This window comes from Manacus candei, unplaced genomic scaffold (assembly GCF_025592945.1).
Source record: "Manacus candei isolate 608988 ecotype Guabito, Panama unplaced genomic scaffold, ASM2559294v1 h1tg000028l, whole genome shotgun sequence".
Classification (NCBI taxonomy): Eukaryota; Metazoa; Chordata; class Aves; order Passeriformes; family Pipridae; genus Manacus; species Manacus candei.
In genome coordinates this window covers 32,782,938-32,796,370 of record NW_026138076.1, presented here as the reverse complement: position 1 = coordinate 32,796,370, position 13,433 = coordinate 32,782,938, and the positions used below count along the sequence as shown (strand labels likewise).

The window sequence follows — 13,433 nt, the reverse complement described above, 5'->3', positions numbered from 1 at the left end:
ATGCTTGCTACATTTATGAGTGGCTGCACTGAAGTACACCTGTGGTTTTCAATCACAATAAAGCTTTGACCTACAAGGTGTTCACAATGCATCATCGTTTTGGATAAACAATAATTAAACTGTATCTGTGTGAAATTTCAGATAGTCAAGAGATATAGCCACCCACACAATATAATATAAGCAATAGGGCTATGTCTGTTAGGACACCACCTGTTCTTAACAGAATGTTTAATTGTCTAGCCTAATCTTCTCTGTTGTTTCTCTTCTAGTATTTATTTATTCTATTCTGCATGTTATTTTCATTGTCAATCGCTGCAAAGTCAAAGAGTAGACTCATTTACAGATGATGATTACTGATGGACCAAAAAATTATCCGGGCATCTATTTTTGGCAGGAGTTTATAATATTCATAGCAAATTGAGTTTCTTCCCCTCATTACCCCATGATAGAATGAGTAGGTTGTTTCACTTATCAGTCCCAGAAATGTAAAATCAGCCAAAGGGAAGAGGTACCTTCCCTGGGGAAGTGCAGGTGCCTCTTTGTGTATGTTTGCACTGCTCTGGAGTGGGAACCTTCTCAGTAAGTAAGCAAAGTCCTTCTACACCACCATGGCAGTCATTTCTGTCCATGATGCACGAGCACAAATGAATCTACAAGGTGGAAACACTCACGGCCTGTGAGTAAATAAATGGTGGCAAAGGCACAATGGCAATATAATTCTCTTCCACAGTCTGCTGTTGCGTGGCCAGTTTGGATGAGATGTAACCAGATGCCTTCCCCCTGCATATTTTGTGTTCTAGGATTTGGTTCTCTTTGTATACCTAACATGAAGAAGTGAATTTTTTGACATATGGGCAGGCTTGGTAGATCATTACCTGAATAAAGGCAAAAAATTTGTATGTTTGTTACTGTCTGACTTTTAAAACCCATTGACAGGTGATGATTCAGTATAGACGAGAGCATGAGCTCTGAAGATTTGGCTATCCCTTGAAGTCTGTAGCAGAAATCTGTGTAGAGTAGATGATTGCAGCTGGTGTTTTTAATGGAATTGAGGATAATCAAGTTCTATTGACTTTCTGCTGTACTAAACTTTGACTCCCTTATGCCATTTTGAAAATGGAATATAACATATCAGTTATGGGAGATTGGAATGCTGGTCCTCATGCTGGGAAAAACTAGGATAAGATGGATTGCTTAAATAACCAGAAGGATATTAAACTTTCCATGTCTTTATGCAGTCCCCTGAGGTAGCAATTATTTTCCAACCTTGAAGAAGTCTGAACAAATGTCTAGGATAAAATTGCAGTTTCAAGAGGTGTGGGAAGTCACGTGCAAAACAAACACTTGGACTCAGAGTGTCAAAACATTTTGTTTCATAAGGCTGGGTGTAAACTTTTACATAAGGTTTTATGAATGGGGCAATATCAAAGTAGCCTGTTTGTCTAGACTTAGTGGTTCCTTGTTAACAATAAGGATCTTTGATTTCAGAAGTACTTATTGCTTATCATGTGATGTAAGTTCATAGTGTAATATTCTCACCACCTACTTATGATGAGTAAGCTTTATAATTTGAGTATGGTCTCGTTTTTCCAAATCTGTGTCAGTCCATAATTCAGTATTCCAAGAGTTTTGATGCTGCACTGTAATGTTTTGGGCTTTGTCTCTCTTCATTTTTTTTCTTTTCCCTTTTTTAATTTTTTCTTTTTTTTTCTTTATCTTTTTCTTTTTTCATCCTGACCTTGTCAACTAACTTTTAGTGCCAGCAAAAGTATCATTATTTCTAACAAGTGCTTTTCTTAGTTGGTACAATGTAGTACTAAAATACATATTAATATATTTTCATGTCATTTATTCATATGTGGTAAAAAAATAAAAAAGGAAACAACAGGAAAAACAGATGATTTCTGAAAAAGGCAAAACACTAGTTCTGTTATTGGAGAAGAATAAGTTATGTCTTTATTTGGATTCCAGTCTGTTAGTTCCTCTCCATGAATGACCAATTATGATTCATCTTTCCAAATACCAGTTACTTCATAAATCCTGCTGGAGAGCACAGCAGTGTAGGTAAAGTGCCATCATGGAGCTCTACCAATAAAGTCACTGATGCAGTTATTATATACCTGCACATATTTTAAATCCCTTGTTGCATGTGTTGAAGGTATGCATTCCTGTACTCTCACATTTAAAATCCTTTAATTAAGGATGCTACACCTTGTCTCTTGCATATATTTAGAATTCTAAAGAGATGCTGTTTTTAAAGTATTCCAGGGATTTAATTGGACCCTTTATATCATATATTAAGCGCTAGATTTCCCTTCAGAGACCTCTAGTTTTTATGTCATGATTATTTTACTTTGTCATTATGATAACAGGTGCTGAATTCTGGGATGTCCTGTTTCTCCAAGCTAGCTCTTAATAATTTTCTTTTCACACTTGCTTTCACAAATTGTGTCTTATTACAGAAAGTGATTCCTTGGTTTGTCTTTACAATTAGAACCTGGTCACCACCCAATGAGTATTTGCTTCCTTTTTTTCAGTGTCTGAAAGGGCAACATTGGTGATAGCACGGTTCATTGACCAGTGAAATATTTTTCTGCTTATGTTCTGTTGTGAAGGTAACTTCATAACTTTGAAAATACATTTTTGGGTAAGTGACAACATGCATGGCAAAGATTGTAATGATAGTATTGAACTTATTGGGTAATGTCAAAGAGTGAAATGCTGATATTTTGATATTCTTTCAGCATTTGTGGAAATTAGTCCAATAATTTTGCCTTGGGCCAAGTATGCAAAGCATACTTCTTAGTTTTTCATGATTATTTTTCATGATTTTCTCTCTGTTTGCATTCCAGTAATCTTTGAGCTGTTACAAGTCAATAGTAGTGATAACACTGGTCATACTGCATTCTGGTTCCTCAAGAGAGGTTAGCATTTTTCCCTCTTAAGAAAGCTATGTTAAAACAAAAATAAATAACACTTCTGGTTCCACAGGAGGCATTGTACATCATGCCATAAAGCTGTCTAGGCATGTCTACTATTCTGACAACTAAAACTTCTGACAACTTTACACTTTCGTGGGTCTGAAGATGTATGACGGAGAAAATTATTCTAACCTTTCTTTTCATGTATTGTCTGCCATAACAACTTTTACTGTGTTGTATGTTGGGGGAAAAAAACAATTTCATATTCCTGGCAGTGTCCTAAAAGAAATGGAAACATCAGTGTTCTCCACAATTTGCAGAAGATCTCCTTTTGTCTCAGGACTCAATATGCCCCACTCTGCTATTGCTACAGCACAGGAGCATATACCACAGTTCAGACACACTCACAGCATCAGGAAGCAAACTGAAACAACTGAGCAACTGAAAATGTGCTCATCATTGTGAGTTAGAAGCCCATGTTTGGGTATGCTTTTTTCAAATTCGAAAGGTTAAATACACTTTAGTATAAAAAAAAGAGGTCAGAAATAAAAAGCAGAAGGCTGCCTTATGAAATAAGAAAAGTTAGGTTGAGAAAAAGAATATTATAAGAAAGAAACCTTAATGGCACTGCAACATGATGAAAACTGGAGATAGTCAAATACTCAGTTCGTAAGCAATCCACAGTCTAGTTATATTAGGCAATACTTACAGTGAAAGGGGTTAAAGAAAATAACTGGGAAAATTAGCTTGTATTTCCCACAAAAAGTTACTGATTAAAAATTTAAATTATTTGTTATAAACAGTCTGATCAGTGCTTGTCTCAAATATGTATGGGCCTTAATCTATTGATTAACATCAAGATTCACTTTTGTTTCAGCAGGATAAGAATCTAACCTAAGAGGACCTAATGGTTTGCTAGCCCATTGTTCAAAACTCAGTATTTTAACTCTGTGAAAGGCTAAGCATTTTGTCCTAGTTTCCACATAGCAGACACAGCATATACTGCTACCTGGAGATTAAGAAGTTAAAACCCAAATGCTACCTTTATTTAGTGACAAACAGCAAAGTTACAAAAAGAACAGCTAGTGAAGATAGAAGACAACTTGTCAAATTTAATCAGATTTTGTATTGAAGCAGATCCCTCATTATTGCTGTTTCAAGTATTTGGTATTTCTGAAGGAATATACTGTGATTCTCAGCAACACAATTGTAGATGATTTTATCAGGATTCACTTAGTGGGATTTATCAGAACAGTACCTTTCTTTTAGCTTTGAGCTGCTCGTGATATTTGTTGGATGTGTCACCTGGTATTTCTCCTCCCCAGAGGGTAATTCCCACCATGGAATAAGTGACGCCCATGACAAGCAGTGGAAAGCAGTAGACCAGCACAATCACAATGATATGATACCTGCAATGAAAAAGTATTAAGGTGATAAGTGCTTTCAAAGGAGCTATATCAATGGAATGGGCTGCTAGAAGTCAAGAGTTCTACTTTTAGCACAAAGCATCTTTTATCTTGACTGGCTAGTCTTTGGTGTTTTTGCTGTCATTTTAGAAGACTTGAAGTGCACTGCAAATTTATTTACATTTAATGCAAGTGCTTTATGGGGTGTCTAATGCTGAACCTGCACTAGCATACATTAAGAATGACTCTATCAGGACTAGTGACTGCTGAGTAAGGTATAGTTGTCCATAACTAGTTGAGTTGATTTAATTGCTGCACAGCCAAGCATCATGAGGGCAAACTAGGCATTTGGAGCTCTAATCTGGACCATAAATGAAAGAGAAAAATAAGGATTTTAATGGCATATTGATACAAAGGCCCTGATATGTGTCCTGTTACCTGCCATTCTTCATATGGCACGTCTGTTGCACATGGGCAGCGCAGATCTGTACCCTACGTGCAATATAGTCATCACTGCTGATGTAAGCACTGGGAAAACAAACATAAATTCTTTTGCCTCCTGTTAGTTCCTGGTTAAATGCCAACTTCAGATAAAATCCCAGTGAATGATCAGTGAAGAATCCCCAGCTGTCACTGAGAGTGACCTTACTGCCCTAAAGAGAAATGTCTGTATATGGCTCCTAAAGTGATGAAAATTACATATGACTGGGGCCTCTTTCACCTGCCTCAAAGAGAGCAAAAGGTCAAATTTGATTCTAGATAGTTACACAGGCTTTCAGCCTTGAACACAATGTTCGTTTTAAATGTCAATGAAAACATTAAAGGAGAGATGGCTAGGTAGCCACTTATTCCTAATTCTGCCAGAGGGACAAACAGGATATTTTGAATTTAATTGACTGGTATTCTCACTTTCAGAAGCTGGAACCAATTATAAGTTATCCAGTTTTCTCTTTTGGACTGATATCTGACATAAGTAATAATGTGGAAGGAAGTGGGAAAATACAGCCCTCTCATGAAGAGATCTAGAAAAAAAACCTGACTGGGGACCTCTCATTCTTTACTATCACCTGAAAGGAAATTGTAGTGAGATGGGTGTTGGTCTCTTTTCCCTAGTAACAAAAGAGGAAATGGCCTCAAGTTGTGCCAGGGGAGGTTTAGATTGGATATTAGGAAAAATTTCTTCATGAAAAGGGTTATCAAGCATTAGAATGGGCTGCCCAGAGAAGCGATTGATTCACTATCCTTAGATGTATTTAAAAAATACGTAGATGTGGCACTTAGGGACATGGTCTAGTGGTAGACTTGGTAGTCTAAGGTTAATGATTGGACTTGATGGTCTTAGAGGTTTTTTCCAACCTAAATGATTCTAAGGAGATAATAGAAATATTTTTTTTCCGGTTAGGATAAAAAGGAAGCTTGCTTGGAATTATATTCCCATTTCTGACCATCTCTATCTGTATAGAAGTAGCCATCTTAAGTGGAACAATGATGCTAAATATGCAGCATGAGGTGGAGTGCACTCATAAAAGTGGGTGAGAAAAAATGTGTTCCACTTATCACTCATAATGCTCTATTTTCCTTGCTTAGAAAACTGGCTTTACACTTCTCAGTGACCAACACTTAGTTATTCTGCATGTAGAGTGTCTGAATGGTACTATACAGATTATGCCAAACCAATTGCAAGTCTAGACACCACCATGCACAAGTTTAAAAGAACAAAAGCTTACGTAAAATGCTGTTTTGGACCACCTGGCCATGCTACATAGCAAAGAGTTCTCCCAGGCATCACCTTGGTTATGGAGTATAGGCACTGGGGAAAGGCCAACAGGAAAGCCAAAATCCATATGCTCCCAATGACCACCTTGGTAGCAGTTGCAGAGAGCCTAGGTTTCAAGGGATCAATAATGGCCATGTATCTGTAAAAAAAGCAAAAACCTCTGTGTAAGAAATCTTCAGAGATTCATATATATCTAGAATGAGCCAAAACTTAGGATTAAAGTGAAGGATAAAAGCAGAGATATTTGTCTTCCTGGAGTTCTGGTTGCACTGTGGTCTTTGGGTGGTTCGGCTCCAATGAAGGCAGTGCTGGAAGGAGAAGAAGGTTCATTGAATATTATTTTGCAGCCATGGGACACCTTTTTAATCATATGTATATCAGTAGAGCAACTATTTTGCAAAGACACATATCCTAATTGTTACAGTACACATGTAGGTTCTTGGCACACTTGCCCAAGATTTTTAGGTACAGACATTAGCCACAAGACAATAACGATAATATTCGTAGGATAATGATCCTGATAAGAATTGGTGCAAGAATCTTCTGCATCCATGTTTACCTGCTATGGCACACAGATTTCATTCAAGATATTTCTACTTTTTGGAATTTTATACTTGAGAGATGGGTAATTATGGAACAGATGTTTGTTTTAGTGAAGGTAACTGTTTATAGTTAACTATAAAATATGTGAGAAATCCAGCATCCATACCTGGAATTTCAAGCTTATATATTTCTTATGTTTTTTACTGCACTTAGATATTTTTTCCCCATAGGGTAATTAGTTACCCTCTCCTTTACATGCCTTCTTTTTTTTGCCATCTAAACTGGTGCTTTTGGTATTACATACTAGTTATTAAATAGTTTTATTTGAGTGCTGGGTGTCTTGTCCTGAAAGACCAGAAGTTCTCATGAAAATATACATCAGTTGGATTGTAGCCCTCTGCCACCTAGCTCCCTTCCCCTCCAAAGAGTAAGTACAACGTGGTAATGAACTGAAGTTTGTAGTCATGAGCCCTGTCTTTGAAATTGAGCTGGCTTTTGCGTGGACTGCCAGGTACATCCAAATGCTTGATGATCTTTACCTGTAGTAGGTGATAAACATAAACAAATCATCATTTTCACATGCTTGTGGGACTCTTGAGGCATCTCCTTCTAGCCTGGAATTATTCCTTCAGTTACTAGTTTTCTTCAGATTGTATATTGCCATTATTTCATGCACTATTGTCAGATTTCTACTACATTCATATTATTCTTATTCCCAGTTATATTATTCTTAATCCCAATAGATACCAGCAGTAATTTGTGCTGCCTAAGATAAAATTCAGGGAGATAAAATGTTTTATCTCCCTGTCTGCTGTCTGCCCTTTAAAGACATGGATTGTTTGTGTGAAATGACTCATATCTCTGTAGTGATGGAAATTTTAACAATTGGCTGAGTACCGTAAGTCAGAGGACAAGGATCAGATGAAAAGCAGGCTATTTATCTTTCTAGTTCGAATTTGAGTGATAAGCGAACAACCTGGCTTTTGCACAAGATTGATTACAAAAATGTAGCAGATAGTCATTCTAACAAACCAGATGGGAAGGAAGTGGAGGAACCTTGACCATTCCCTCAATAATACCTTTGTGCAGGCTGGGTTTAGCTGAACAGAATATTGACAGCCCTCTATTACAGAGCCTTTGATAACAAATCTAAGTTATTCTACCTTGCCAGTATACTAGCAATTACAATGAAGTATCTAACTTGTTCTCTAAGTGGCTTTTCTTAGAAGCAAAATTGCTTAATTAACATAGTGAGATATTGCTTTATAACTGCAATTGTTACACTCACTCAGATTTGTCATATCAATTTGGTAGCATTTTCTTAGAGAAGCCATCATTGCCACAACTAAGGGTAGTAGAAAACATGCAATGACTCTGAGATGCAGGTTAAAAACCACCTCTGTACTTGAACTGTCTCTGGATGTAGCTTTCTGTAGCCAAGAGAAGCCCCAAAAAGAGCTAAGTCATTTGAAAGGAGACACAGCTACTTCTACCTATAATTTTGTTTGCTGGAAATGCCATTACAAGTACCTAAGGGTGGTAGGTTGTCTATCTCTTTAGCCTCAACCTGAAGTAGCAGTAGCTAATTTTTCAGTTGACGCTTGCCTTTGATCTCTGTCCATTCAGATAGAGTGTTTCTGTCAGCAATGAGAATTTCTGCTAACACAGGCTAGAGGTGTTGTGAGGAGTCTAGATATGGGATAATGTATATTATGATGCAGAATATTGCCCTTATGTATTACAATTACCCATGGTGCAGCTCTGTCATTAGGGCTCACTTTTTTACTCTGTTTGGTATCCTTACATGTCTTATGGATGGCAAAGTGACAGTTACAAGGAGTAGATATGCTGTCTGCATTGTGCACTGAATGGTGCTGAACATGGTGTAGAAAGAAGATGAGCATCTGAGGAGGCCAGGAATGAAAGGGAGAACAATGAGATACGGGATCTAGAGCAAAAGCAAAAGAACTGAGACTGGGGAACAGTTTGCTGAATGCAAAAATAGAAGTGAAATGAGAAAAATGAGAAAAGAGAATTGTAGAATAACAGCATATAGAAATTATGTTGAGAGAGGAGAGAATAAGAAAGGGAACTGGGGTGATGAAATGGCAAAAGACCTATGACAGAAATCAACCCTAGTGTACCAGAGATTCCAAGGTAGGTAGAACTGGTATAAAACCAAACCGGTATGACAGTGGAGCTCTGTGCTGGCGAGCCCTTCTGCCTCTGCAGCTTTATGGGAGAGAACTCCCAAAGAGTTATTCTCTCTGTGATCAGCCAACCATAAACTGTATGTAGGGGGAACAGCAGGACTTCTCTATGCTCCAATGTCATCTGTCTTAATGACTGTTCTGCTTCTCTGCTGTTCTTTGAAATGGTCTGAACTTCATCATAGAGTTATAGAATATCCCAAGCTGGAAGGGGCCAATCAGGATCATCGAGTACAACTTTTAGCCCTGTCCAGGACATCCCCAAGAGTCGCACCGTGTACCTGAGAGCATCCTCCAAATAATTCTTGAACTCAGACACCCTTGGTGTTGTGACCACTTCCCTGGGGAGCCTGTTTCAGTGCCCAACTGCCCTCTGGGTGAAAAATCTTTCCCTGATATCCAAACTAAACCTCCCCTGACTCCATGCCATTTCCTTGAGTCCTGCCACTGATCGTGAGAGAGAAAAGCACCTGCCCCTCTGCTTCCCCTTGTGAGGATGTGGAAGATGGTGATGAGGTCTCCCCTCAGTCTCCTCTTGTCCAGGCTGAACAGACCAAGTGACTACAGCTGCCCCTCATAAGGCTTCCCCTCCAGACCTTTAATCATCCTTGTGGCCATCCTATGAATGCTCTCATCTAAGCTTGATGTCTTTTTTATATTGTGGTGCCCCAAATTAGGCAGTCCTTCTGAAGACAGTGATAAGTGCAGAGACCCACCGAGGTCTGCCATGTTCTGTGATATTTATACACATACCTTGGACCTCTCCACACCTCATCTCTAAAGACAGCAAAAGATGGTAGGCATTTGAGCTGAAGAAGGATTTCTAGTGGCTAAAAGCAACTGAAGGGTGGTAATACCACTGAAAAATGATTGTAGCCGCACAAACATTTCTTCAGTGGGGTGCTGTGCCAATTTGCTTTGCAGCCTTTGGACATCTACTGTTCAGCCCTTCCACTAGGCTGGAGCAGTGGGACACCCTGCTGAATAAAGGGCTCTGAACTTGCACTTGATTTAAAGATCAGACTTCTAATGCTTTCTCACTCCGATGGGAGCTGCTGGTAATGACATAGATAGCTTGTTCCACCCCATAAAGCAGGGATACTGAATGTTAAATACACATTGCTGAAAGGAATTAACTCATTACGCTAATTTATCACGCAGAAATCATTATTACCCTAACATAAACATTCATACTTGGAAGATAATTATAAGATGCAATATGCACATTTAGAGATGTAGGGATGGGAATATGTGCAGGTAGAGACAAGCCAACACTTTGAAGAATGTGGGTTGTTCAATACCATATTCTTCTTTGTATGACTCTAAAATGTTTTTAGGTAGCACTTTAGTTTCATCATTAGAATTTTTAGCATGTGATTTTGTTTGTTGTGACCATAAAATATCCCACTGTCATTACTTTTCTTCCAGCTTTGGCTTGTGTTAGTCTTTGTCCCTAACAAATTACTATTGAAGTCAGCAGGAGTCTTTCCACTGAACTTAATGAGAAATCAGTCAGGCTGCATGATATAATGACCAGTGCATCATGGTGTGCTTGCTGCACCGCTCTTCTTATCTGCTGGAGTGAGAACTAGTTCTCTTCTGAACTGCTCTGTTTCTTTAGAGTCTACAATTTACTGTTTGGTACTTGTTTCTTGGGTTCATCAAATCAAGAAAATCTGTTTTCTCTAAAATGGTAAAAGAGACTTTGGAATAACATTGATAAAGTCTTTAAGCCAGTGGTTATAATGACAGCATAATCATGTAGCTCTGTTACAGTTTGCAAGTAACAAGAGACAAATAGCTGGTACATACTATAAAAGTTTCTGAAGTTTGTGAATGATGGTCCTAACAGTAGAAAAGATAACCCCCCCCCAATTTATCTTTTTGTAGAACAACAGATACTGACTAATACAGTTAGAAAAACCTTTCTTCTTTAACACATAATTTAGAAAATTATGGCAAAAATACACAAGATGTTATTAGAACAAAATGATGTTCAAAATTGGATCCTACAAATGCCCCTTTGGAGATAGAGTTGGAAGCCTTTAATCATCCTAAGTGATTTGTTTCACCTGTTTACAGCATGTTTATAAACTCAAATGGGGGAAAATGTAATCAATTCAGTCCCAGATTGTAACAGGAAATTGGGACTTGATGAAGGAAGAGACTGAGAGAAAAATCACAATGCTTGCATGTAAGTGGCTTGTCAACAGCAGGCATCAGAGTACGCTTCCTTTGTGAATGCACAGATGCTGTTATTTCCTCCAGACAGAAGCTGATTTTGAGACTTTATATTTAGAATCAACTGGTAATTAAGAAACTTAGGGAAATTGCTATGATTCCCTGCCCTTATTTAAAACACTGCTGTGGAAAATCCTATGGAAGATCTTGGAAAGGTAGACATAGTAGTCAAAAAAGGATGGAATGAACTGTGAGATTTTAGTGGCATTTTTTTGTATAATGTAAACCAAATCTTGAACTTTTGTACTCTTTTATTTTTATCTGGTATCTTCTAGTGCAAGACTCCTTTTCTTGTGTGAGTGGTTTGTATTCATTCACTTAGGCTGACTTTCTCTGCAGGATGAGTGACTGTGGGTACTTTTGTAGGACTATCACTGACTGTTGAATAAGAGTGGTTTTGGTGGCCTGAAGGATCTACAGTGTTACTGCCACACAGTGATCACGTTAAAGCTAACAGCATAAAGAAAGGAGTGTATGACAGCATGACAGATAAACACGTGGTACATTTGAGAGAGCAGTGGGCATAATCCCAGGGAGATAACTAACTTGGCCTTGATTTATCCAGAGGAACATGTGCTGCTCTTGATGAATGGCTATTGTGCTTTAAGAAGGGGGTAACTGCAGTTTTTCTGAAATCGGGACAAGCATCCAATGCCTTGCTTACAAGTACCTCTTAACAGAAACCTTAAAACAGGAATATTGAAATTCTCCGGGATGTCTGAGTTGTCATAAACAGTGCTTTCTGTTTATGAGGAACATCTGGTAACTGACAATGGGCTACATTTTTATGAGTATGTAATTGATTTTACACATTATGTTCTATACCTATGCATATTGCTAGAAAAGGGATAAGAATTTCCTTTGGTCTGTTTCACAAAATGATGGACTAAGGGACTTCCCTTGACAGAAGGGCTTCTGTTTCTCCTTTTCTTTAAATATGATCTACCTGGCCTATCAAGACCAATAGCAATGCAAAGTCTGAAGAAACAGCTCCATCTGCACAGACTACAACCCACTCTGTTATTGCCTACATTTCTACCACTGTCAACTGAATGGTTTCCTTCTTGTTTCTGCATTTATTTTGAAATCACTTTATTTTAGGTAAACTATAATGATACAAATTTCTCTCCTGCTTGGTAAATCAGTCAGAAAAACATGATTTTAGGCAATAATATTAAAAAAAAACAAAAAAATGAACAAACAAACCAACCAACCCCTCCCCCCTGCCCCCAAACCCCAACCCTTGACTAACTTTTAAAAGTACCACAGGCTACTTTACATAGTACACCACAGATACATATTTTAATAGTTTTCATTAAATGATAAATAAGAGCACTAAGAAAATGTATTTAAGGCTAAGATTCTGTCTAAAATGAACCTCTCATTTGAACATAGGATTAGATGTTTCCTGCTTGGAACAAGAAGACTGAGGGCTAAGCAGTGTTGTAAATGTTGATTATACTTCTCAAGATGTTGGTGTATCAACCTCATTTTTTCACAGCACCATTTGAAAGCAGCTTTTTCCTGGACTATCTCAGTATGTTATCAATAATGTAACTCTGACATGAATTTGGACAAAAACCCCAAAAAAGATCCTGCATTTTTTCCTGATCATTATGAATGGAATGAAAAGGATTATTTTTCCTAGGTCTCTGACAGGCTGAATCCTGTAGCCATTGCATCAGAATGTTCTGCAGAAAGTATTTCACCTTTTCTAAGAAAGAAAGAAAGAGATTTGTCAATTTCAAAAAATAGTTTTAGGCCTCCAAATTTGTATTTCAGCTCTCCTTTGTATTTCGGCTCTTGATATTTGAACACTTAATGCCCTCCTATTCAACTTTTTCTTTCCAGTTTTGAAGACTAGTATTTTTCAGAGGGCAGCCCAGATACTGGAATCTAGAAAAAAGATGTGCTTCATCTTTAAATACTATTTGGGAAAGACAGAGAAATGGGGAAGGGATTTACTCTTTGAATTGTGTAGTTTGACTAGCAAAGTAAGAATAGAAATAATAGTGATAATTTCTAAAGCATATCTTACATTTTTCCCTTTGTGATATGCAGTAAAACAGGATAATTCCTGAAGTCATGATTATGAAGTCATCCATTAGTTTGAAAGAAAATCAAATTGAACTTGAGTTTGGTAGTAGGGGTAGGGCAGGTAGTGTTTTCTGTAGTTACATGGCACCATAGGCAGGAACAATAGCTAACAATAAAATGCCATCTTATGGAAAACTAGACCAGTGAGTTTACAGAAACTCCATCTATTTCTTCTTACAAAAATATTCTCAGATATGAGGGGAAGATCTCTATGGGGAAAACAGCCTGTGAAGCATGA

At 37.8% G+C, this 13,433-nt stretch overlaps 1 protein-coding gene across 1 annotated transcript in view; it reads right to left on the bottom strand.

The window, feature by feature from the left end:
• TACR3 (tachykinin receptor 3) overlaps positions 1–13,433 on the bottom strand; it is a 34,343-nt gene that overhangs the window by 15,957 nt on the left and 4,953 nt on the right. Inside the window, exons 2-3 of the mRNA XM_051789677.1 lie at positions 6,055–6,243; positions 4,180–4,330 (exon numbers count right to left, since the gene is read on the bottom strand). Of these exons, the coding sequence (XP_051645637.1) occupies positions 4,180–4,330; positions 6,055–6,243 (340 nt within the window). The remainder of the gene's footprint in view (positions 1–4,179; positions 4,331–6,054; positions 6,244–13,433) is intronic.